This window comes from Crassostrea angulata, chromosome 3, assembly GCF_025612915.1.
Source record: "Crassostrea angulata isolate pt1a10 chromosome 3, ASM2561291v2, whole genome shotgun sequence".
Lineage (NCBI taxonomy): Eukaryota > Metazoa > Mollusca > Bivalvia > Ostreida > Ostreidae > Magallana > Magallana angulata.
Window position 1 is genome coordinate 29,059,954 of NC_069113.1, and position 27,866 is coordinate 29,087,819.

Consider the following 27,866-nt stretch of genomic DNA (forward strand, 5'->3'; position numbering starts at 1 on the left):
CGCACGACGTTCTCATTTTGGCGTGGAACGAGTCGGCCATTTTTGTTGCTTGACATAGGAAATAGAATTTGTTTCTATGCGTAACCTAGAGGTCTAAACTCTGAAATTTCATGGCCCAGGCTGAGAGTAACAAGTCTTTTTCCCTGTGATGTGTTTTAAATGGAGATAACACCACAATTGCTTTGTAAACTTCACTTTTTGATGGACCCAAGGGCAGTTCTCCACAGTCAACTTGGTGCAGTATTTGTGAAAAACAAAGTAAAGAACGTATTCTAAAGATCGTCGTAGCAAGATAAGTAGTCACACTGTGTGTAAGAAAACTGAAAAGTTGAAAAAATTGCGAATGACGTGCATTATTGGTGCGTAGAAGAGCATCAACTGTAGTCGCACCTGGACGTCAAAAAATAATTTATTCAACATGTCGACTCGAACACCACTACAAACAGTTCATGAATCGGTTACATCCGAATCAAGGAGCAGCAATCGTCGGGTAAGTACACATTTATGGGTCCTGTGTTTATTTAACACTGAGGTTATTTCATTTTTGCGGCTGATGTGCACTTCCTGTGTGACCTAATTATTTTGCTTTTGCATACGCAGCAAACCGATGACAATGCCAACCCAAGAATCTCATCCTCTGGGCGAAGAACGGATGAACCGCACATTGGAAAATACAGACTAATAAAAACCATTGGCAAGGGAAATTTTGCAAAAGTGAAGTTGGCTAAACATGTCCCAACTGGCAGAGAGGTGAGGTTTAATATGCAAGAGGTGTTGTCTTGTGGTGATTACTGCAGCTGTCACTCTGATCAGCTGATTGTCAAAATTTAGAAATACAAGAGGCATATGCTTAAGTTTTACTTCTATCTGTGCAAGCAAATAATGAGTCAGACATGACATTTTGTCATCATGATAATTGTATGCATAAAATCAAACAAAAGAAGCTTTATTGATATATAATAATTATTTGCATTTTTTAACTCCATTGGTGAACAACACACCTTAGAATGAAAACTATTAGAAATGATATTATTACTTGAAAAATATTAAACAGTAATTGGAATGAAAGTGTGACTGCTGAAAAATGTCAAGTTGTTTTCTGAATATAAGAAAATTGCTACATGTGTTGAAAGTTTCAAACAGTGTTTTATGAAATGAAATAAACATGACGATAAAGCAGTTTTGATGCACGAACCAGGCATTAAAATTGATTATAAACCATGAAACGACGTATAGCCTGTCAGTTGTACATGAGGTCTGCAGTTGCCTTTAATGGCTTTATATTTGTAAAATGTTGCATGTTGACCCTGCACATTCATTGTAGGAAAATAGTGTCAAAGATTGAACAGATCAGAAAACCTCCAGAATTTTATAATATTTATCATTTAACAACATTCATTTGTCAGTACTGTGAGCTCTTTTTTTTGTATAAAGTGCAACTCTGACGCAAGATTTGTATTGAAAGTCAAAGATGTAGAAATGTTTATAACTTTTGCTTAGCAAATGATGACATAATTTTTTTTCTGTTCAAATTGAATAGGGTGGGTTTTTTTTCAAAACAGGTAAAATAAAATCAACATATTAACCTTGAGAACGGTACTATCCATACTAGTAATCATATACAAAAACTGCTAAATAAGGGATGGGGTACTGGGTTAAATGACAATCTGCTTAATGTTGGGAGGAATTAAGACAAACTGTCATCATCATTTTTACTTGACAATAATGATATCACATAAATGAGGTGGAAATGAATGTAATTGTATATGATAACACCAAATTAATGCATAAAAATGGGAGTATAACTTACACTTTTAAGGCAGTGGTCCATTATCGGCCTCATTTACAGAAAATGTACCCTTACATACTTCTATAGAAATTGACATCCCTGTACCCTACATACTTAAATGCTGGTAAGATATTTGGGATTGAAAATTGGAATGAAAAACTTAACCATGACCTAGTATTAGTTATTTTTGTTTAGTTGTCCTTTTTTGTGTTCACTTTTTCAGTTAGATGTATCAAAATTTCTTCTCAACATTGGTTTTGCACGGAGGGTTAAAACTTTGTAAAAATTAGTTCTGATGTGGCTACGTAATTAAATTTTGCCAAATTTACTCCAGAATTAATTAAATCAACTTATTTATGAGCTTGACATTGTGTGCAGTTATTTACAGCTCATATATTTCTTGTGTTCACAAAATGATGAAAGTGTCATACTTTCCTATGTCTTATTTCATCATGATTATTTTTCAAACTGTTGGAGGTTAAATAAGCTATCCATCCTCTTTTTGGTCACTTTCACCTTCAATAGTGTGTACCTCTTGAACTGTTTGCTTCTGAAACTTGTGCATCATGCTTATAATAATGTCATTAAGGCCACATAAGATTAATTTTTAGATTCGAATCCCCGTCCGCCCCTCTGAAAATTTTGTATTAAAAAAAAATTATGGAAAAGAAAATTTGGGGGGGGGGGGGGGAAGCCTGGCTCTGTATTAAAAAAATTCAAAACATTTTAATGGCTGCCTAAACATGTGGACCGTGTCATTCCAGTCATGTGTGTTATCATAAGGATACAAATGTTGTTATTTCTAGAATATGAATGGTGAAACAGGTGTTTTTTAAAAAATAATAAATAAAATCCGCCCACCCGTTCCATATTTTTGGCAAATTAGGATGAGAATCTAAATGTTAATTTTATATGGCCTAATATGGGCTCATGGAAATAATTTGCTAAAGAGGGAGAACAAATTGTTGATAAAAGTACATTAATGGTTAGGGTTGGATACCGTTAAGGATGAAATGGTACGATACCATACCGGTATTTTTTATACGATATGGTATTTTTAACGATATGGTACTAGACCTTAATAAATGAGAATGATGATTTTTTTTTTCTTCAATGAATGAGTTTTTGATCTTTCAGTGTTAAAATTTATAAAGATAGTATCATATATTTACAATAGCATACGAGTTTACAAACTGTGTTAATTTGTGCTTTTAATAAAAGATTAACAAACAAATAAATTGAATCTGATTCTCAAATGTTTAGTAAAGTTACTGGTGTTTCCCCCTTTTCCCAGGCAAAATAACTGGCAATGGTTGCAAACACCACCATCTGATTTCCTACTGAAATGAGACTAGACAGCCGAGCGCTTTACCCGGTTGCCAGCCATTGTTTGGTCGCACTAATTGACGAAACATCAGAAAATCGAACGGAAATAAATAAAAAAAACTTTTGCGCTATATTGTCTTTAATTTACATTTATTGTCAGAATAAAATTTAAACACCATTATTGTAAATGTATTTTACTTTCTTTTTTTTTTAAATTATGTATTGATTTATTAAAGTATTGGCAGTCGAATCAAGTGTTGTACTAAGAATGATAAAGCACATATTTCGTTAATCAGCCCATCCTTATAATACGCGGAGAATTCGATTTTACCGAGTTTTAATCGTTTTTTAAAATCATTTTAGATGTATAAAAAGGTTTCAAAGATACAGAAATACCGTTATTAGTACCGGTATTAAATGAAACGGTACTTTACCGGTATTTTTAAAACAACTATTCGGTACGGTATTGGTACCGTGTACCGGTATCCAACCCTTTTAATGGTAAATTTTAGGATATCTGTTACGAATGTCATTGGCCTTTGCATTTATGTTGTACTTGTTTCCATTTAGGTTGCAATCAAAATTATTGACAAAACACAGCTAAACCCATCAAGTTTGAACAAGGTAAGTTGGAAAGATTAACCCTTAGGCTGCTACGCGCGACAGTTGTGGCGCCGAAATTTCAGGTCCGACACTGCTACGCGCGACTTTTGTTTTTCCGAGAGCGAGTTATCTAAGGTTTCCCTAAGCCTAGCTTTAAACAAAAACACGATGGCTATTGTTAAGAATGAAATATGATTTGTCAATTGATGTTTTTTGGAAGGTTTCTAGAGTTTTCCAGAGTTTAAAATAAAGGCTATAGAGCAGTAAACTTCCGAGAAATGTTTTGAATTGTAGCCAAAATGGCGAAAGTAGACTGAAGCAACGAGACGAAAGTTTTGAACTTTTTCACAGTGATAGAAAAGACGATAATAATTTTTATGGATTTAATTCTGTAGTACATAACTTAGGAGATGTTAATTTATTGATCTATATGTCTTTGATGGACTTTGTGCCAAGAAATGACCGAGAATTTGATGTTGATCTTGAGGTAGGCTAGTCGCATGTTGATCCACAGCCATTGAATATCCCATTCACCAGAGAGGAAAAATTAAACGTTAAAATGGAGGATTAAGAACCTTTATCATTTCTAAATTATTTTTCAATGATATTTTTATAGACATTCTTGTTTAATTGATCAACATCTATACCTAGAGACGTGTGCAGTCCGAGAATGTGAACCAGAGCAACATTAAAAAATAACATTGATAAAGTGTTTGAAGTATTTCTTTATTTTTCTGTTATTTTTACCTCTAAATTGTTTACCTGATGTTCGAAAATTATATGAATAAAAATGAATCTCACAATGTATGACTTATTAATATACTAAGGATCTTTCACAGTCATTTGGGTTCTAAGATTTGAAAATTGAAGAATGGAACAATAAAAGGCATTAATTTTAATTGATTTTCACATTTGAACGTGCCCAGATTGATAAATACAAGTAAAATGAGAAAAATGAGCATTGCATTGAAATCTTCAACATTTTCTCTTGCAATCAAATGTAAGTTTGGTAACTGTAGCATAAATAGCTGCTGAGATATATGATTTTAAAACTTGATATTCATTTACCATTAATTGTAATTAATTGATTCAGTAGTGGCAGCCATCTTGGCGAAAATTAAACCAGCAGCCTAAGGGTTCATAGAATTTCTTTGATTTAACATTTGGAATTATCAAGGTTTAGGTAATAAATGTTTTGTAAGCATTCAAATCAGTGAAAGCAGCGAAAGATATGAATTTTTATGCCCCCCTTTGAAAAAGGAAGAGCATATTGCTTTGCTGCTGTCGGTCGATCAACCAACAGTTTCTGTTCACTTTCAACAGAATAATGCCCCTTGGATGTAGAAAAATTCCAATTATTTGCAGTTTCCGTTCATTTTCTTCGCAGAGGATGCAAATATTGATATGAAATTTGGTATACAGATTTATCATAATATCTAGGTCAAGTTTGATTTTTTGGTACGATCAAGCAATTTTGGACATAGAAAAATTCCAAGTATTTGCATTTTCTGTTCATTTTCTTTGCAGAGGAATGCACATATTGAAATGAAATTTGGTATACAGGTTTATCATAATAATATCTCAGTCAAGTTTAATTTTGGGTACGATCGAGCAATTTTCGACAAATTTATTTCCCTTGGGTGTAGAAAAATTTCACTTATTTGTAGTTTTCGTTCATTTTCTGTGCAGATGTTTCCAAGGTAGAGGGGGCATAAGTGTTTTACAAACATCTCTTGTTGTACATAGTATTTCACATCATTAGCATATGCCAAGAAAATATATTTGAACAAATTAAATCTCAGCAACTAACAGTGACAAATGTTTGTACTTGCATATTGTAGCTGTTCAGGGAAGTAAGAATAATGAAGAACTTGGATCATCCTAACATTGGTACGTATTGATCTCCCTAATCAATATACATACTAAATGATATCCTAGTGTGGAAATCATAGATAAATCCTCTTATTTTATTATGTAAATATGTTGGTGCAGAAGATTGGTTGTGACAAAATATTCCATTTTCACCCTCATTGATTGTATGGATGCTGAAGTACAAAGCTCATTGCCAAAAAGTTTTTGTTAGCTCACCTGAGCTGCCCAGCATCCGTCTGTTAACTTTTTACATTATTGACTTCTTCTCCTAAATCACTTTGCCAATTTCAATTAAACTTGGCACAAAGCATCATTGGGTAAAGGGGATTCAAGTTTGTTGAAATAAAGGGCCATGCCCTATTTTAAGGGGAAATAATTAGGATTTATTGAAAATTTGATGATATTTAGTGCTGAAACGAATGTGTGAATGTTCGCGAATGAATAGTAAATTTCTAATATTCGAATGTGTATTTAGCATTCGAATTTTCGATCACATGTTTAACACTCATATAAAGTGCTGTAAACTATGCAGCATCATGTTATTTCATTACGATGGAAAAGCGAAGCTGGGAACATTTTACTCTGAACGAAAGTGAAGACAAAGCCATCCATGACTTCCATGCTTGGTAGAGTCTTTTTCTTAACCCAGTTATAAACTCTTCCACCATGCTTGTTTACATTGAAAGTAAAAGCAGGGTTTACATCGAACGGAGACAAACATTTTACATTTTGGATTTTTCAATTTATTAGACAATAAAGAAATAATTTGCTTAAATGTTTGAACGAGTGTGAGCTATTGAGTGTTTATATCAAAAGGTACATCGAAAGTTTTTTTTTTATAGATTCCTCAATATAATTTTTTTTTTTTAAATAAACAGAACATTTCATGAATTCTGAGCGTTATTGGTTTCTTTTTTAAGTCTATATCAAACATGGCAGAAATATTTGGAATTACTTTCGTTATGTTACATATCTGTCTCATACAGGAGTCAGGACTGCAGTATATTATTAAAGAAGTTATAAATCTTTTGATTGTAGTTGATGGAAAAATAAGTTTATTGTTATTTGCATAAAAAATAAATACGCACCTAATTCAATGAATACTGATGCATTAAGTGTCAACTTCGAACTGACGTGTTTAAGCAGTCTACACATACACCCACTTCGTAATACAAACTATCAAATATGCTTAATTAATACCTTGTAAATGACATCTACGAATATTCGAATACGAATCGAATAGCACTAACGAATATTAGAATACTGATTCATGGTATTCGTTTTAGCACTAGTGATATTTTTTTAAAGTCTTCCTCTCAAATACCAATAGGCCAGAAAAGCTGAAACTAGTGTGGAAGCATTTTCAGATAGTGTAGATTAAAGTTTGGTCCCAGAGGGTAAGGTGTGGGGCCATAATGTGGGATCAAATTTTACATAGGAATATATAGAGTTAATCTTTGAATATCTTATTACAGTAAAACTCGGTTATAGCAAGGTCCTAGGGAACAGTGGATTTACTTCGTTATATCGGTAATTCGTTATATCTGTATAATGAATTCGTAATAATAACTATAGCGAATTCACTATATACATGGTTTCTTTCACCAGACTATAATTGTTGTTAATTGAGGATTAAAATAAAAATACATCTCTTTGATACCTTTGATAATTGGATTATGAATTGAAAAATATTTATAAAAATAAACTCATTCAAACTTTTATGTTTAATGGTAGTGCAAATTTTTTTTTAACTGTAAAGAAATTCGTTATTAAAGTGTTAAATTTCGTTATTACTCACTTCTACAGGACTCAAAATGAGTTCACTATATCCGTAAATTCGATGTATTCGAATTAGTTATAACCGTAAATTTTTTGCTAAGATTTGTTAAGAATTTTCCAAGGGATTCAAAAACACTTCGCTATATCTGAGAATTTGCTATAACAGTGTTTGTACTAAAAGTGTTTGTACTGAAAGCATCCTCAGATAGTGTAAATTCAAGTTTGTTCAAATCATTGTCCCCAGGGGTAAGGTGGGGCCACAATGGGGGGGGGGTTAAATTTTTACATAGGAATAGAAAGAAAAAATTTATTTTAAATCATCTACTCAGAACACGACTGGCCAGAAAGCTATAACTTGTGTGAAGCATCATTAGGTAGGGTATATTCAAGTTTGGTCAAATTATGATCCCCAGGGGTAGGGTAGGGGCACAATGGGGGCCGGTTAAATCTTTACAAAGGAAAATATTGAGAAAAATCTTTAAAAAAAAAACATTTCATAAAAAGGTGCAACATTAGTGAAAGCAACTTTAGATAGTGTAGATTCAAATTCGTCAAAATCATATTTTTCAGGAGTAGGATGGAGCTTCAAGGGGGGGAGGTCCAATTTTACAATGGAAAACATTTTAAATTCACTAAAACTCAAATGTTTTAATATAAGGTATTACTTATATGCAAGCATTTTGACATATTTTTGATTCTTTAAAATTGTTTAGACTTTGGCCTCTGGTCACAAGTTTGATGTAGGTTTATATCCCATTTGATTTAGATCTGCTTGAGAACTGTAATGCTCAATATGTGAAATGACTATACTGTGACAAAAATGGATCAATGATAAACAGAATAACCAGGGAAAAAATTGATTTTTTCAAATACAGGATCTCTTACACATATATTTTTGGTATATTACTCCGTAAAGCTGATTTTATGATGTCTGTTGTTGCTCAGGTGAGCAGTGTGGCCCATGGGCTGCTTGTTAAGGGTAAAGTGATAAAAAAAAAGTAGTAGTACATCAAATATGCTAAGTTGAATCATTTTGTACTAAGCTTAATGCCAGCCATTGCCACTGAAAGAAATAGCTTAAATGTTGTACTTTTCTTGCAGTGAAGTTGTTTGAGGTGATAGAGACAGAAAAAACACTCTACTTAGTTATGGAGTATGCAAGTGGAGGTTTGTGACAATATTTTAATTTTTAAGCATGAGCACATTTTTTATGAGACATCAAAAGGTTCTCTCAACTGTAAATTGATGGCATTATATTGTCATTTATCTTTGTTCTATTGTAGTATGACTGTTGAAATTTTCAGGTTTTGAACAAATCATATCTAACTCTATATACAGAATATCTATTATAGTCAGGGTTGGCAAAAAAGCGTTAAATACTCATATTTCCGAGGACAGTGGGAAATACTGGTTATTTCCGGGAATTACTGGGAAATAAAGTACAACTACATATATCAGTGGCCTCCGGGTATAACGAGCTCGGATATTACGAGGTACTTCTTACAACGAGATGATTGTGTGGTCCCAAATTATTTCTTTATTTCCTTTTAAAAAATTTCGGTTCCAAGAGATCATTTATAACGAGACTCCGTATATTTCGAGGTAAAAACTTCTGCCCATTAGTTGTACGCGCTATCGGATATAACCAAGTACTCGCTGTACGCTTGATAGCACATGCTGGTTCCATGTAACGAACGGTATGGCAGTGTAATTTTCACAGGTATGTATACACAGGACATTAGATTAAAAGTATTCAGAAGTAATGATGAGTTGTTTTTATTGCAATGTTCTCAGTCATGGCTTCGAAGTAAAAGAAAAGGAAAGTAATTTCGCTAGAAACAATAGGACTTTTTTATAGATATAATTTTTGCCTGTTAGTTGTAAACGCTATTGGATATAACAAGGTACTCCCGACAAAGGAAAGTAATTTCGCTTGAAACAATAGGACTTAAAAAACTGGAAAAAGTAAGCGGACTTGTCTAGAAAAGCCAGTGACTCTTAAAATAGCGATACCGACATTGGGTCTTCCCATATTATGAAAGTGTTGATTCACTGGTTACGGTATTAAATTTTTCGACAGATACTAAGTTAGTACAATTTGGAGTGAAATTAAAAATGATGACGAGACAGACACTGAAGAGGATGATGATGATATCGGTGTGTCGGCAAAAACTCGAGAATTTTCTTTAAAAAATGCACTAAATACGGTAGTGATTTTCAAACCTTCTTCATGCAGAAAACAGACATCGAAGATTCCACATTAAGTGTTTTACAAAATTAAAACTGATTGACATTATTGAAACTTACCAAAGAATTTATTTAAAAAAAAAGAAAAAAAAGCAACCGAGAATCACACAGTTTTTGTCTCTCGTGAAAGTAACACATGTTTAGATTGTACACGTAATTATTCCATGGTCATTTACATGAATATGCTGTAAGTATGTTACTTTTCAACAAAGTTTGAATAAATTATATGTATTTATTTCATTATCACTTGTTTATTTGAGATGTAAAGAACAATCACATGTCACCTTGGGAAGTTGCCAACCTAGGATATAATGAGTATCGGTTATAAAAAGAAATATATAACTAAGTCTCCAGCATCTCGTTATACCCGGAGGCCACTGTATAGTACTTAATACTTAGACATTAGTCTTAATCAAATCCGTTAAAATGTAGACAATAGTACGCCTTGTCAGCTATATGACATTTTATAATTTTCTTTGATTTTAACAAGTTTTGACTGGCCACTAATGCATTGGTTATCTTCTTATGAATACTCCAAACTTGGTTCATTCGTACCCCATTGTTATTTTGTTTTTAAGACTTAAGTCAGGTATAGGTGCATCTATACAGTTATCATAAACATGGAATCAAAAGTTCCATTTTCTTGTTATTTGGTGAATGTGATAATTTAAAGTCATTGAAAAGTATTTTAAATTTTCTTTGTATTGACACAAGTCATTTATGAGTAACATATTTTCTCACTATTGCAGGAGAGGTGTTTGACTACCTTGTTGCACATGGGAGAATGAAAGAAAAGGAAGCCAGGGCAAAATTTCGACAGGTAAGTCTTTTGACCTTATGGTGTCATCTTCAGACCTGTTTACAATTTTTGTAATGATGTCTTGTTTTTTTGTGTGTGTGTGTGTGTTTGGTTTTTTTTGTTGTTGACTATTTTCATATTTCAAGGTTTTTGTTTTAACTCAATATAGAAAAGTATCATTCTAAATTCAGACATCAATTTGTTTATTTAGAGATAAACAACAGGTCACTGAAATCTTGAGCTGTTGAATTGCTCTTTTATGAAATTCATTATTTTTACTTCCATGAACAGCTAAAATTTTCTAAACATTTGAATCTATAATATGTTTTTGAGTCTGAAATTAGGGCTGTCACGGTCCAAAAAATTTTCGGGTCGAGTTGGGTCTTAAAATTTTGGATTTGGGTTTTTTTTCGGTTCGGGTCTACTTTCAAATAAAAATTCATATCTTAAACATCAAAAGTTTATTTATTTCTATTTCTTTCCTCTTTTATATTAAATTTTAACACAATAGCTAGTTTTCTGACTAGAAATTCAAATGACATTTGATAATTTTAAAGTTAAATTTAAAAAAAAAAAAATATTAATTTAAAGAATAATTTCACTGCAGATTACTTAATGAACATTTTGAAGCCATATGTATTACAAAGGATTACTAGAAAAAAAAATTGTAAACTTCCGTTTTTAGCTCACCTGAGTGAAAGCTCAAGTAAGTTTTTCTGATCACGTTTTGTCTGTCCGTCTGTCTGTAAACTTTCACATTTTAAACTTCTTCTCTAAAACCTCCTGGCCAATTTCAGCCAAATTTGGCACAAAGCATCCTTATTGTAAGATGAATATAAATTGTAAACATGGAAGACCAAACTTTATTTAAAGAGGAGAAAACCTTGAATCTGTCGAAAAAGGGGGTGCATTTTTAAAAATCTTTTTCTCAAGAACTACTGAGTCAAATTCAACGTAATTTAGCATACATAATCCTTAAGGAAAGGAAAATGTAAATTGCAAAATTATTGGCAAATTCTGTTTCAATTTTGATTAATTTATGAAAAAAATATTAAAGAAAGAATGGCGGTCAATCAGTTTATAACTTCGGTTTGGTATTTTTATACCCAAGCTCTGAAGGAGAGGGGGTATACTGTTTTACCCTTGTGTGTCTGTCTGTCCGTCTGTCTGTCTGTCCGTCCATAACAAAAATTTCTGTCGCATTTATCTCAGCAACTATTTATCGCAGATGCTTGAAATTTTAACACAGTGTTTGTTAAGGCATGCCATATCGTGGGATATATTTTTGTACCAATCGGACGTCAACTTCTTGTTAAATGACGACTTTGCTTATTTTTTTAACCAAAATATTCAAACAAATTTTCGTCAAAGATTTCTAAGCAACTGTTTATCGCAGATGCTTGAAAATTTTACACAGCATTTGTATAGGAATGCCATATCGTGGGATATATTTTTGTACCAATCAGACGTCAACTTCTTGTTTAATGACGACTTAGTTTATTTTTAGCGAAAATTTTCAAACAAATTTCCGTTAAAGAATTCTCAGCAACTGTTTATCGCAGATGCTTGAAATTTTTACACAGTATTTGTATAGGCATGCCATATCGTGGGATTTATTTTTGGTCCAATCAGACGTCAACTTCCTGTTAAATGATGACTTTGTTTATTTTAAGCAAAAATTTGCAAACAAATTTCCATCAAAGAATTCTCAGCAACTGTTTATCGCAGATGCTTGAAATTTTAACACAGTGTTTGTTAAGGCATGCCATATCGTGGGATGTATTTTTGGTCCAATCAGACGTCAACTTCCTGTTAAATGCGACTTTGCTTATTTTTTAACCAAAATTTTCAAACAAATTTTCCTCAAAGATTTCTCAGCAACTATTTATCGCAGATGCTTGAAATTTTTACACACTATTTGTATAGGCATGCCATATCGTGGGATATATTTCTGTACCAATCAAACGTCAACTTCCTGTTAAATGACAACTTTGCTTATTTTTTAACCAAAATTTTCAAACAAATTTTCCTCAAAGATTTCTCAGCAACTATTTATCGCAGATGCTTGAAATTTTTACACACTATTTGTATAGGCATGCCATATCGTGGGATATATTTCTGTACCAATCAGACGTCAACTTCCTGTTAAATGCGACTTTGCTTATTTTTTAACCAAAATTTTCAAACAAATTTTTCTCAAAGATTTCTCAGCAGCTATTTATCGCAGATGCTTAAAATTTTAACACACTATTTGTATAGGCATGCCATATTGTGGGATATATTTTTGTATCAATCGGACGTCAACTTCCTGTTAAATAATGACTTTGTTTATTTTTTGTTAAAATTTTCAAACAAATTTTTGTCAAAGATTTCTCAGCAGTTATTTATCAGAGATGCTTGAAATTTTTACACACTATTTGTATAGGCATGCCATATCGTGGGATATATTTTTGTACCAATCGGACGTCATCTTGCTGTTAAATGAGTACTTTGTTTATTTTAGCCAAAATTTTCAAACAAATTTTTCTCAAAGATTTCTCAGCAGCTATTTATCGCAGATGCTTGAAATTTTAACACACTATTTGTTTAGGCATGCCATATTGTGGGATATATTTCTGTACCAATCGGATGCCAGCTTTCTGTAAAATGTCGACTTTGCTTATTTTGCATATTCACATCAGAGCGGGGGTATCACTAGTGAGCATTGGCTCACAGATATCTTGTTTATATTGAAAACAATATGATAGAGACAGAGAACCAGTCAAGTTCTTTGTTTGAAGCAGTCATGTTGGACGCATGATAAACGGGTCAAACTGACAAAGATGAATTTGCTTGTTGTTTCACGTGGGAAGGGAATATTTGAAACATGCAAAATATATTTGTTCCTATTTTGTGAAGTAAATTGAGGATAAATATTTCAATGCATTGACATTTTCACTCCTTGTGACAGTGGTTTTAGCTTGTTTTGATTTTTTTCATTTGCGTTATGCTTTTTAACTTGAGGGGAACTACCGTATTTTTCGGGGCATATGTCGATGTGGGGCATAGGCCGAATTGCTATTTTTTAGACAAAATTCAAGAAAAATTCTTAGACTAGCCGAATTGGGGGATAAGCCGATTTTTAATCGATGATTACTATAGTGAAAGTATGACTGCTGAATAAGGAAGTCATCGTATTAAGTATGTACTTTCAGAATATCGATGTAGGAAGTCAAAAGAGTAATTAAAGTTATTTAATTTGCTTAACATATATATTTTAAGCAATTTTAAAAAATAAATCTGTGTTTTGTGGCTGTTTGGTCTCTTCCGTATTCGTCGGTGTATCGTTATGTATCGTAATTTTACATAGTGTAAATTTAACTGCAGCACCAACCTCTGTGGTTCTGTCTGGTAGAACTAAGTACAATGTATAATATTTTACCAAACCTTTTATAGTTTATTAATACCTTATTGCTAAATCTCATTTAATCAAGTTATACTTTGAAAGCTACTTGTAAATACGGGGTATGGCGTCCATTAGCTCAACACATGGTTTCATATTCAAATAGAGTTATCCCCCGTAATCGCTATGAATGAGAAAACGAAATACCAAACATAAAATATTTAATTTGTGTTCTTTCCATTAATTAATTTAATAGCGACTTGCCGTTATGCAGAGAAGTTGTAATGTTAAAAACACAGTTAATGCAATGAAGTGTAACGGTGTACACTAGGCTACGTGCCCCCAGGCTGTGTTTTAGTCACGGGTTTCACACCTTTGTATATACACACGACACCAGAATACCGTTATTTCATCCAACAGAAAATTAATTGTAAAAACACAAAGCATTTGATTTATTCTACACCCATTGGCCAAGACCAGTGATTCCCACGAACGCAGACATGAAGAATTCACAAAAATTCCGTCATATTACATTCTACCCGGTTTCGTTTTCTTTTTTACTACGCAATAATAGTTTCCAGGGTTCATACACGAACGTGGGGAAAAAATTCTTTTGATTGGGATTGTAAAGAAATACCTCGTACAGTACTGTACATTTTATTACTCACGATGTCATTACAAAAATTATCAACGGGACAACTATCGAACAATAGTTCAAACGGATGAAAAAAAACCCAACCCTCATAATAAACTGCTACGGATAAAAACAGTGGATTTTATATTTTACTGTTAAATTTTTTTTAACTTTGAGTCTAAGAATAGCCAATCCCGGGGGATAGGCCGGGGCTCGCTCATCGGAGAAAAAAAATACCGGCCTATGCCCCGAAAAATACAGTATTGTCTTTATTTTGGATTTTTTAAGTATTGAATCAAATATAGAATTCAGTAAATCAGACAGCTGATTGTTAACCTGTGCAAGATGAACAAAATCTGGTGCACTAACAACACATTATACAATACTATTCATTCTGTTGGTAATTCAGTACGATCTCTACATAATGGTTGTTTAATGCAACATGTTTTGTATAGATGCTCAGCATTTTGAGTCCTAACAGAGATTAATTTTGCTGCAAGAAATATATAGGTAAATATATGATGTTAAAATAAAGGGTGCTCTTTCTTTGTTTTAGAGCATTTTTCTTTTGTTTTAATTGTTTATAATTTTCTATTTTCTAACAATATCTGAGAGTCGAGCCATATTTGAGTGTCAAGCTTCCAGTTTTAAGCAAGATACAGAGCTTTGCGCACAATGCTATGTTTGTACACAGAGCTGAGGTCATGCTTTAGTTTGTTTATATTTTAAATGCTGAATTGGAATTCCAAGTTTTAAAAATCTTAAATTGAATGTATAGTCTGTCCCAAGTTATTGCTTTCATCGCTTTTTGATGATTTTTAGTTAAAATTCACATACCTGTGAAAGAATTACAGATGGAAGGAAAAATGTCAGAAATATCTTCATTGACACATTTTCATTTTTCAATCATAAAAGTTCACAGAAACGAAATCAAATTTTTCACAGAGATTTATAATGGGAAATGTTTACATCTTTTAACCATTTGAAACTCAATCGGAATTAAGAGGTAAATATGTCAAAAATTAAGTATATGCAAAAATAAGTGTAAAATTCAGATACTTGATTTTGCTCAACTGAGCTATTCTGATCACATTTTGTCCGTCGTCCGTCTGTAAACTTTTTACATTTTGAACTTCTTCTCTAAAACCGCTTGGCCAATTTCAACCAAATTTTGCACAAAGCATCCTTATGGGAAGGCAAATATAAATTGCAGAAATGAAAGATCGATCTTTATTCAAAGCAGAGAAAACCTCGAAACTGTAGAAAAAGGGGGGTGCATTTTTAATAATCTTCTTCACAAAAACTACTGAGTTAAATTCAACATAGTTTAGCATAAATAGGAAAATATAAATTGCAAAAACTAAGGGCTAATTCTGTTCCAAATTTGAGTAATTTGCGAAAATAATGAATGAATTTTGTGAAACTTTTTAGGTATTTAGGACACAATGTGTATATGTGCATATTTCCAAGAAATTTTTATTCCTTTATTTTTGTGAGAACTTTGGGCTTTTTGAATTTATAATGTTGTTAAAGGTAAAGTAATAGATGTACAAATTTGCATTAAGATGTGAGCTGATGATTTTTCCCATGTTGTGCCCTTTATCAAATTATATTGAGTATTTAATGAGTACCGTGCTGTTCATTGTGAGTAGCATTGTCAAGTAATGGGAAGAGTGGGGTATGTGAGCTTGCTTTCATTCATGAATCAACAGGTTATGATCAATGCCCAAATGTGTTTTGATAGCCCATTTGGCTTGTTTGGTCATGGCCATTTTTAGACTACCTCTAGAATGAGAGATAAAGGAGATCACTCATATTTTAAAGCTATATTTATCAGATTAAGGGCATATTAATTAATCATGTAAATTTTTGTCAGTGTATAGCAAATTTAATAGCAAAAGTGATGAACATGAAAATTTGAATTTGTCTCTTTTTCAGGATATTAAGTAAAATGATTTGTCACAAGAGAGGATAGGGAGTAGTGTAGATCATTTTTTTAATGATAGTTAAATAGGATGCAATTCCAATTGTTCATTGTGTTAAGCAGATTAAATATATATTGTTTTGCTATGTATGTGTAAATGAACTCAACTTAAGATAACCTTATGTATTAGTGTGCATCTCCATATTCGGGGTGTGGTGGTAAACTCCACCATTTTCATTTTAGGGATATGCATTGCATCTCTTCATCATTATTAAAGGTGCTGTTCAAAAACTGATTATTTTGAATAGCAAGGTTTGATGTTGACACAGTGTCTGAGGTTATCCATGTCAGATTTGAGGAAGCGATAATAATGCAGTTATCTAGGCTGGCTAGGTCTACCATTAGTTCATTCATCAGCCAAAACTTGATCTGCAACTGACGTCTTGCTTGAGGCTATCATTGAACAGATTAAGTGTCATGATTGGGTTTCAAGGTCAACAAAGATTTGACATTTGAGTAATGTACATAAGTCACAGATGTGTATGTTGCAATGACCCTTTTGAAATATGTGATTTTTTCAATAAACAGATGAATATTTCTGTAAAAATATTGTTCTGGTAGGAAAGAACATTTATTTTAGGAAGAGACTGAGTTATAAAAAATGCTTAAATGCATCCTCAATGTTATGAATTGAGTGTACTTGAGCATCGTCATCAAACAATTAAGAGATACAAAGCTTACATAAAGCTAACAATGTCAATTCAGCCTATCAGAGTTAGTTATCAAAAGACTACTGAAAGTGCTAAATAACATAAAATACAATACCAGTAAGAATAGACTAAAATTTTATTAAGTAATGGCGTAAATTGGCTACAGTGGTTCTCATATAATATTGCAACATATATACAACAGTGGGACTGCCGAACAACTGGCTCGCCCCCAACTACAACATTTCCATGTGTTGTCCCTGACGGGCAAGTAGCATGCTGGGTAAAACCGCAATCATGCTACCAACACAATGACAACAATAAACTATATATTTACCTGATAGCTATTAAATCTTTATATTAACTTAATGTTTTAATAAATTGATATTTTTAAAAGAATTCAGAGTCTATGTTATACAAACCAACAACAACTTTTCAACAAAACAACATTCAATGTAAACCATCATAGTCCAAACTTGGGAATTGAAGGTGACGATTTCGCAACTCTTTCTACAAACCAAGCCGGATGACGAATTCTTAACCACTGTGCCGATAGTCTGGTAGCCTGAAATGAACAAAAAACAAACCCAGCAGAACTTTTGCCAAAAAGATATTAACAAAAGGGGTAGGGTTTGGGTGGGAATAAAAAATTATCTTCATCAACTTTAACCGACCTCACTGAAGCTGATCAAAATAGAAAAGGAAGTGACCACGTAAACATTGGTTATCAACCGTAAACAAAATATATTTCCGGAAAGTCAACAATGTTCCGAATAGTACAATGATAGATTTTGAGAATGTTAATTATATAAGTCCTAGGTAAATTTTAGGATTGTAAATAAACTTGCTTTGATAACGGCACATATTTACAGACAAGCTGAAATATGTGCTATTATCAAAAGACTACTGAAAGTGCTAAATAACATAAAATACAATACCAGTAAGAATAGACTAAAATTTTATTAAGTAATGGCGTAAATTGGCTACAGTGGTTCTCATATAATATTGCAACATATATACAACAGTGGGACTGCCGAACAACTGGCTCGCCCCCAACTACAACATTTCCATGTGTTGTCCCTGACGGGCAAGTAGCATGCTGGGTAAAACCGCAATCATGCTACCAACACAATGACAACAATAAACTATATATTTACCTGATAGCTATTAAATCTTTATATTAACTTAATGTTTTAATAAATTGATATTTTTAAAAGAATTCAGAGTCTATGTTATACAAACCAACAACAACTTTTCAACAAAACAACATTCAATGTAAACCATCATAGTCCAAACTTGGGAATTGAAGGTGACGATTTCGCCACTGGGGCTTCCTGAATGAATGTGTAAATATGATTACACAATATTCAGGCAGCCCACCGCCACATAGTGGGGTAGGAACCTTCAATTCTATACCACTGTAGCCATAACTAAACCTAGATATTCATATTCTCCCCTTCATGTCTTGACCCAAGTTGACTTCAGAGTTTATGAAACTGGGAAGTGTCTGCTACTTCCGTCCCTAACAAAATATTCTAATGCCCCCTGAATATTGTTCAGAAAGAGGTAGTTTCCTAGCTTAGACAAATGCACACCATCTGAACTGTAGAGGTTTTGGGGTTTGCCAATAAACTGGGGGTGTCTAATTATTCTCCCTCCACAAGCTAAAACCTCCTTCGCAGCTAACCTATTTACCCTATTTCTAGCTTGCTCCATACACCTAGGCCTCTGGGAGTACCTCCATTTTATTCGCGGCAATATGAAGGACCAGACAAGCTGACAGTCAGGGAAAACTGATGCCATAAGTCTGATGTCCCACTTGACCCTGTACAACAATTTAGACAATGGAATTTGGCCCAAATCATTGCCCCCACAATGCATAACAATAAATTGAGGAGAATCCTGCAATGTAGCTAGGTACCTCAACTTCTTGGCCACATCTACAAATTTTAAACCCCCATACCCCTGCCACCATAACTCAATCCCCATGCTTTTCAGTCCAAGGCTTGTTCCCCCAGGTCTTACTCTTGCTTCAATGGCTGCATGCTTTATGATTGAAGAACCAACTATCCAAACACTTGTAAGATTAAGCTCTGAAATGTTAAAGAAAATTAACAAAGAGGTGAAAATTGTGTGAGTGGTGACCGTATGTATGTTTGAAAAACACTAGATTTCCACCTTCCTGCAATTTTGATTTCCTCATCAGACAACCCTCGCTGAAAAGCAGTAGTAGCTGCACCTATTCTAAATGAGTGAGATTTGTAAAAGTTTTTATCTAAACCAATAGCAGCGATTGCCTTATCTAAAACTGCAGCAAACTGATATCTTGTCAAAGGTTTTCCCCCATAATGACAGAACAAAGGACCTGACAACTTTGGTCGAATCTGTAAAAAACTTAACATACACTTCACTGGGCAGATGCAGGAGTCATAGGAGTTGAGCACTATTGTTGTCCCCTTCCCTAATTGATCTGTTTTGGAAGACTTTATTGTAATGGTAAGCTGGTTGTTATCCAATCTTACATCATTAATACCAAGTATTGAATGAGAATCATTGCCCTTACTCAATACTATTTCTCCTACTCTAAGGAAGGCAAAGAAAGCCAGGGTATATGCTGCAGTGAATAATTTAGATTCATAAGTATTAGAACAAATATTGCACAATGCCCCAACAATTCTACCAAGAATTTCCTCTGTAATTGGAAGCCTACTATCTGCTTTTCCCTTCAATCTCCTAAGCCCATCAAGTAACTTTGAAACTATGAAACTATTGGTTGTGTTAAGATAACCATTGATTTTGCATTGATACCCAATGGCTGCAATGTAATTTCTTGCTGTGGATTCAGCATAGCCATTTAATGACAGATGAGCTATAAAATTCACAATATGGTCTTGAGGAGGTGGCCAAATATTTGAAATATTAGCTTTAATTCGAAAATGTTCAAATGCATTCAACCCTGTGCTATATGCAGATGTTGTATTAGGCGAAATGGCTGCCCTTAACAATCTAGATGCTTCACCTGCAAGATTAGCCTCCGAAACTCTAAAGGGATCTTCTCCGGATCCTTCTTTGCTAGTGGTGCCAATCGATGAAACCTTTCCCACTGTTTGCGAGAAATAGCATCTGATACAGAATTATCTATGCCAGGAATATGTTTAGCTTTAAATGTAATATTAAATTGCATCAACATCAAGACCAACTCCCTGAGTAGGGACATGATTCTCTTGGACCTTGAAGACTGTGTATTAATAATGCTTACTAAAGCAATGTTATCAGTATAAAACTGAATTTTCTTAGAACTGAAGTGCCTAGCCCATGTCATTACTGATAATACAATGGGAACCAACTCAAGGAAAGTAATATCTCTCATCACTGCTTCATTCTCCCAATCAAGTGGCCATTCAAAATACATCCAACTATTTTGAAAAAAACAACCACAGCCGAGACCAATAGATCCCGCACTGTCAGTATACAGCTGTAACACTCTCGAATTGACCCATTCCTGCTGTGGAAAGAAAGTTACCCCATTAAAGTTATCCAAAAAACCAAGCCACATGAGCATGTCCTCCCTAACTGCCTTAGATATCCTTATCTTAAAATTTGGGTTAGCTACTCCAATTAAGGCATCATAGAATCTCCTATTAAATGCTCTGCTTCCCCTAACAGCTTTACTGAAGAAGTTTAATTTACCAACTAATGATTCTAGTTCCTTCCTTTTGACCTTCTTTCTATCAATCAAAATTTTTAATAAACCTTTTAATTCTAGAATCTTTGATGTAGGAATTCTAATACACCTTTGGACAGTATCAATTTCTAAACCAAGAAAAATAAGAGAAGTCACTGGACCCTGTGTTTTATCATCTGCCAGTGGAATACCAAATTCATCACATGTTTGCTTAAAGATTTCCATCAAAGTCCGACATTTTCCAGTTTGTTTTCTTCCAGCAAATATGAAATCATCTAAATAATGCTCTAATGTGGATAAACCTGCCTTTTCTTTAACAACCCACTGCAAAAAAGTTGAAAACTTTTCAAATATAGCACATGATATTGAGCAGCCCATTGGTAAACACTTGTCAAAGTAAAATTGATTCTTAAACTTAAATCCTAGCAAATCAAAGTCCCCTGGATGTATTGGTAACAAACGAAAAGCATTTTTGATATCCACCTTACCTAACTCAGCTGAAGGCCCTAACATGGCTATCATATCAACAACTGTATCAAAAGCAGTATATTTGACTGAGCATGTACTTGGATCAATAAAAAAATTAATTCCCTGTGATGGAGGGTATGACAAATGAGTTATCATTCTCCAGCCACCACTGGATTTGGGTACTAAGCCTATAGGGGAAATATGAATATTTGGCATTGGGGGATGTGAAAAAGGACCCATTACTCTTCCTTCTCTAATTTCTTTGCATATTTTGTCTTCTAATGGAGCTTGGAGTTGGTCAGCTGATAATAAATTATTTGAAAAAACACCAATTCTAGGACCTTGATAATTAAGCATAAAACCATATGTAAAACCTTGAAAAATTTCATTTGCAACCTGTCTAATAGGATACTTGTCTAGATAAATAGACATATGCGAGACATTAATTGGGGTGCGACCTAGGTCCCATAAACCTGGGGGTTGAAAATCTAGAGGGTCTTGTGAAATTGGCTCCCTGTGGTCTAAAGCCTTGTTGATGTCCTGGCCTTGATGCTTGTCTTGGGCTGAAAAAGGACTGCCTATTTGACACATGTATGGACATAGGACAGTTAATCATGCAGTGACCCTGCCCACATTTAATACAACTGTGGTCATACACACATTGCTTTTTAAAGCAGAATCCCTGGAAATTAAAATTGTAACACTTATTCCCATTGTAGGCCCCTGATGCTGAGGAATTTTGCTGCCCACCTACCATGTACATAACCCATAACTCAGAGTCGACTGAAGCCCAAGACTTAGCAGGATCCATTGCAATTTTTAACCGGAACTGTTCATCATACAACTTCCAACCTGCCGACCTATCAGCCCCTGTCCTAACATCATGCATATATTTCAGCATGTCTTGAAATTTGCTTACATGAACAGATGTAAATACACTAACATAGATCAAGAATGCATCCGTCCATTTTTCAATGGAGGTTATTTTTACTGCAGACCTTGATTTACTGACCATTTGACCATCATTTCCAACAACAAGAACTCTTTCACTAACTGTATCTTCAATGTTTGAATTTTTCAACAACAAGGCCAGATCTACATATTTCCCTTCAACAATTTTCATTCGTAATGATTCGCTCACATTGTGCCCCAAAGAAAATTGAATGGAGTTTATCGGTGTTGGTGTTACACCCACCGTTTCTATGCTAACGCTATCCAACACATTAGTACCTTCAGCATGCTCCACCGGAACAAGATTCGAGGTCTGTGGTACAACCATGGTGGCCCGGTCCTTCTTCCGTTTTCCATGGTTGGTGCGCGGCTCGACTTCCACGTGCACGTCGCCCTGCGGCTGACTTGGTTTTCGTTTAGGCATTCTTAATCTTTGCAAATGGGGCTCAAAATTAAAATAAAACTGTTCAAGAGACAAATTTAATTGAGCATTCCAACTAATTATAATTTTTTACGTGATTTTAACAAACCATACGATGGCCGCATGGCATATCCTACCAGATATTAAATCCGTAAATATCTCTAAAACAAATAGTCATCGGCGAAATATAATAACACAACGATGACTGTAAAGTTAATATCAACAACTTGTCTGTGTATAATTATAATATTAAACAAAATGACAAATAATAATTCAAAAAAATTATCTTCATCAACTTTAACCGACCTCACTGAAGCTGATCAAAATAGAAAAGGAAGTGACCACGTAAACATTGGTTATCAACCGTAAACAAAATATATTTCCGGAAAGTCAACAATGTTCCGAATAGTACAATGATAGATTTTGAGAATGTTAATTATATAAGTCCTAGGTAAATTTTAGGATTGTAAATAAACTTGCTTTGATAACGGCACATATTTACAGACAAGCTGAAATATGTGCTAATGTATTGTATTTCACAGTCTTCGGTTAAAACAGAATTTTTGTTGTTGTAGATTGTTTCAGCTGTACAGTATTGTCACCAGAAGCATATAGTCCACAGAGATCTAAAGGTAAGGTTCTTCTGTGGTCCTACTTGTATGCCAAGTAAGTCTGAGAACCAGTAATATGGTCATTCATATTACTTATTAGTGTTGAAGAGTGTTTGCCTAGGAAAATATTGATAACAGTTTAAAGCACTTGGGCCTGGGTAGATATGTGATACTGTATGTCTTCAGTCATCATGTGAAGTCAACTGCAACTAAGCACAACAACTATAAAAAAAAATGCCCCTCAATAACTTCATAGCATTAACATGTATAGAGCTACAAAAAAGAGAAAAAACCCACACAAATTCCTTGACATTAAGTTGGTTTATATAGTCTGAGAGCAACTCATGATTATTATTGGAAGTATACCATATGAGTGTTCCCAGTGTATGAAAATATGTGATTTTCTTATTTCAGGCAGAAAACTTACTTTTAGATGCTGATATGAACATAAAGATTGCAGACTTTGGTTTTAGCAATGAATTTGTTCCTGGAAACAAACTAGACACTTTTTGTGGTAGTCCACCTTATGCTGCTCCAGAGTTGTTTCAAGGTAGGCTCAATAGCATAATGATATTGTAGGCACCAATCATCTTCTTGCTACAGGTGACAGGGTAGAAACTAATCTACTGTATTTGTCCACAGGGAAAAAGTATGATGGACCTGAGGTGGATGTTTGGAGTTTAGGTGTGATACTGTATACTCTAGTCAGTGGTTCTCTTCCGTTTGATGGACAAAATCTAAAAGTAAGTACATTGCAATGAACTTGCGTCCATGTGAATGTTATTGCTGCAACATTTTTTTAAACTTGGAAAAGTTGCAAATTATATGTAAAAAAAATTATGAAATTATTTTTTCAAGGATTTATTTAGTTGAATAATTGTTTTTAAAAAAAAAGGTCAATGTAAGATTTTACTTCAAAGTCGTTACGTTTTAAATGTGTAAAAGCAATTATAAAGTAAATAATTCTTTAAATCATTAATTTTGACTTTGTAGGAACTTCGAGAAAGAGTTTTGAGAGGAAAATACAGAATACCATTCTACATGTCAACAGACTGTGAAAATCTGTTAAAAAAATTTTTAGTGTTAAATCCTACCAAGCGAGTGTGTCTAGAGGTATATTTTCTTGGCTCTACAAAACCTTTTTTTGTTTATTGAATTAAAGCACTGTTTCTATTATTATTCAGATGTGTAAAGAAGCTCCTAAATGAAAATGTAATCTCAATGTGCTTCCAAGGTCAAACTTCTCAAGCTTGACATGTTGAATTATGATAATGAAGTACAGAGATTATAGGGTACAAATAGTGCAGAAAGTCAATGAAACAATCATAGACTCTTATAGATACATAAAAATACAAACAGTATATACTGGATGTTGCAATAGTTCTGCTCCATCTTAGCAGTTTAGGTATACACATTTTGAGATGTCATGCTGAATTTTTAACTATTTTGTCATTTCTTTAAACTTCATACTATGACAGAATATTATGAAGGACAAGTGGATGAATATAGGTTGCGAGGATGATGAACTAAAACCTTATGTAGAGCCCCCTGCAGATGTTCTTGACCCCTTGCGGATAGGTAAAACTCCCAGCCACAAACTTGTATTGTCCTGTAGAGGAAAAGGGTTTATTGCTATCAAGATTTCTGGAGAAAGGGGGTAGGGGGTGGTGGTAGGATGGTGAAAAACTAGGCAAATTTTGTCTCTAAGAAATCCTGGTCAGCAAAACCCTTCTTAGAAGCAGTGTGAACATTTCAGATGATGATCCATGATTCGCTTAGGTTCAGTCTTTTATGAATTCTTATTTGTAATGGTGCAAACAGTGTAACCTAGGCTTATCATTGGTTATCGAATGGAAAGAGTTCATGCTTGCTTGATGTCAGTATTATGTGTTGTTTTTTATTTCATGGCATTTCTTATTTTGTGTCAGAATATAATGAGAGACAGATGGATCAATATGGGTTATGAAGAACGGGATTTAAAGCCCTACAAGGAGCCACCAAAAGACCTCCTTGAAAATAAGCGAATAGGTACATAATTTGTCAGATGCAGACATGGCAAAGAGGATGACATGCATGTGACCCCACTTTATGCTGAACTTGCTGCATACACACAGTGGCACATGGATGTGTTATTTCTTTGCTATCAAAGTTTCTTGACTTCTGAGATTACTAAAATTCCACTCTTTTAACAGGCGTGTGCCATGCACACACACCCCCCTCCCTTTTGTAACAGTAAAAGAAAATAAGTATTTGTATAGATAAACAACTTCAAACTGAAGTTGCAAACAAGATTGCTGTGATTGTTATCTGATTCATAATTACAGTATACATCAAATTATAAGCCTGAATGATGAAGAATTAACAGGAAGAAAAGGGTTATTTAAATTATGAATCTTTATGTATTTGTCTTGATACTGGACCTGGGTCTTTTGATTCACTTAACATTTCCATAAAAAAGGGATATTTTCAATGACCATCTTAGTCCTCTGTTTTGATTTCTATCTGGAATATTTGAGATTTGGTTGAAGTATTGTTCTATGTTCATAGTATGTTGTTGTATTATTTATATATTTTTCTTGCATGTACTCTTTGGAAATCACTTGAAAGTACTTCTTTCTTAAACTGTTTTAATTCAGTGTTTTCCTCAGAAAAATTTTTAAGCATGAGGTAAGTTTGTCTGAGTAGGTGCGGCGCTAAAGAGCCCAAGCCAGCTCGAAATCACTGCGCTTAATAATAATACATGTATAACCATTTGATGAAATGTACTACATGATATGTACTATGATTGATGCATTTTCATGAAATCTACATCAACAAGTATTATTTCAATTCATAATTATATTTTAATTAATATCTACAATTTTTTCTGGGTTTTTTTTCTGGCAAAACTAATAGCATTTTTTTTTCAATATCAATTTTTTTAAGAGGGTGGCCCTCACAAGTTTTCACAAGACACAAGAAATATAGATTCACAAGGCAGTTCAGCTTGTGTCCCATTTGTCTTCTACGTATTATATAGAGATTTTTTAGGGGAGGGGGGTTGGGTGTAGAACAAGAAATAGGGAGAACAAGTCCATACAATTACAGCAAACTTGATTCAACTTATTCTTGGCAGTTAATATTTCTTGTTTAAATAGGGGATTTATATGAAAGTTTCTGAGATATCTTGACACCATTCCCCTTCGTCGTTTACATACATGTATGTACACAGTCCATCATTTTCATAGGCATACAATATACGATGTTTCTTGTCATGTGACATCGCTTCCGTGTATTACCTGCCATTAACTGTAGTTTTTAGCTCACCTGAGCTAAAGGCCTGAAGGGCTTTATGATAGATTTGATCACGCCTCCACTGAAATTATCACCTCATAATATTCAAAGAATGATTCCTTATTACTTATATTTATATAATTTTAAGCCATCGTACGATTAAATATAAAAAAATGAATAAGTAAACCCGGCTGGCGCCTCAATTTGGCGTCATTTGTATTATGGGTTTTATAGTACAAAATCGATACGCAGTGTTATCACAGGCAAAGACACTGGAAAATGTAAATACATCTTCTTATTACTGTTAAGATGTGAAATATTTGGGAAAAGAATTTTGCTTTGAAATAAACATGCATAGCGGAAAGCATGGTGGCAGCGTGTGATGCATGGCAGGGAATCTTCAATGCACGGCAATACCGCCATGCAAAAACACTGTTATTACTTAAAGGTGACAAAGAAAATGCTGTCCTGTTACCTTTGAAACCTATTTCAAATTACTAACAGTCTGAAATAGCTAATCATATGATTTCTTGTGTTCACTATACAATATGCCTTTTGATGTATTTAACAAAGGTTGAAATATCAAACAAGATATTGATATTAAAGTAAAGGTATATGACTTTGTTTACAAAGGAAAGTTGAACAATTACAAATGTCAATGTTTTTTTTTTGGTACAAGTAAAGTTTTTTGTTGACTTTAGAGCTGATGCTGAATATGGGATATACACGACAGGCTGTGGAGGATTCCATCACCCATCAGAAGTACGATGATGTACAGGCCACATATTTGTTGTTAGGCCGCAGAACATCCGATGTAAGTCAAGCCAGACATCCTGGGGAGTGTATATTAAAGTGTAGAATGAGGATCTTCTGATTTCCTTAGACTAATGCGTAACATTCTTTGTAGTTGGAGGGTAGTGATCGCTCTGGAAGTAGTCAGTCGCTGCGACATTTAGCCCAGATGTCGTCCAATAGGCCCCACAGTGAAAACACGGCCAGCAGTCAGTCACCTAACAAAGTGACTCGCAGTCAGTCCGCTACCAGTAGTGGCACCAATCAGGGCCGCCGGCGATACAGTCAGGGCACCGAAAACAATGGTAGTATCAAACGTAAGCAGACTGCACACTAACCAACAGACCATATATCTGATCATATGATACAAAAGATTCAACTTAACCCTTGTTTTGATAATTTATTGAAACATAAAAGGAAGTCCAATGTATTTATTTACAAAATGGGACTGGGGATGAATTGAGAAATGATGAAATTTTACAAATTTGCCAAGAAATGTTTTTTATTCCTTGATATAAAAATTGAATTAGCTTTTGGTAATTGATATCAATTTGACAATGGGCGCACTTGATTTAGCTTAACTAGGTGTACACTGGTGTAAAC

At 33.9% G+C, this 27,866-nt stretch overlaps 2 protein-coding genes across 11 annotated transcripts in view; one reads left to right on the forward strand and one right to left on the reverse strand.

Annotated features, from left to right (window-relative positions):
* The window catches only part of LOC128178918 (MAP/microtubule affinity-regulating kinase 3-like), a 37,696-nt gene continuing 9,830 nt past the window's right edge, over positions 1–27,866 (forward strand). For 8 of the 10 annotated variants that reach the window (XM_052846343.1, XM_052846346.1, XM_052846347.1 and 5 more), the window contains exons 1-13: positions 2–490; positions 601–750; positions 3,686–3,739; positions 5,560–5,608; positions 8,471–8,536; positions 10,366–10,436; positions 23,163–23,219; positions 23,613–23,748; positions 23,841–23,941; positions 24,192–24,311; positions 25,127–25,226; positions 27,173–27,285; positions 27,379–27,580. In XM_052846343.1, the coding sequence (XP_052702303.1) occupies positions 419–490; positions 601–750; positions 3,686–3,739; positions 5,560–5,608; positions 8,471–8,536; positions 10,366–10,436; positions 23,163–23,219; positions 23,613–23,748; positions 23,841–23,941; positions 24,192–24,311; positions 25,127–25,226; positions 27,173–27,285; positions 27,379–27,580 (1,291 nt within the window). In that variant the 5' untranslated portion in view covers positions 2–418. Of the gene's footprint in view, positions 491–600; positions 751–3,685; positions 3,740–5,559; positions 5,609–8,470; positions 8,537–10,365; positions 10,437–23,162; positions 23,220–23,612; positions 23,749–23,840; positions 23,942–24,191; positions 24,312–24,676; positions 24,777–25,126; positions 25,227–27,172; positions 27,286–27,378; positions 27,581–27,866 lie in introns of all 10 variants that reach the window. The other 2 variants (XM_052846345.1, XM_052846344.1) reach the window with 2 other exon arrangements.
* Positions 19,082–22,926, reverse strand: LOC128178920 (uncharacterized). Its single transcript, XM_052846353.1, has 2 exons — positions 22,446–22,926; positions 19,082–20,165 (listed from the first exon to the last, which is right to left on the reverse strand). The coding sequence occupies exons 1-2, from the start codon at positions 22,588–22,590 to the stop codon at positions 19,174–19,176; spliced, it is 1,137 nt and encodes a 378-aa protein (XP_052702313.1). The 5' UTR covers positions 22,591–22,926; the 3' UTR covers positions 19,082–19,173.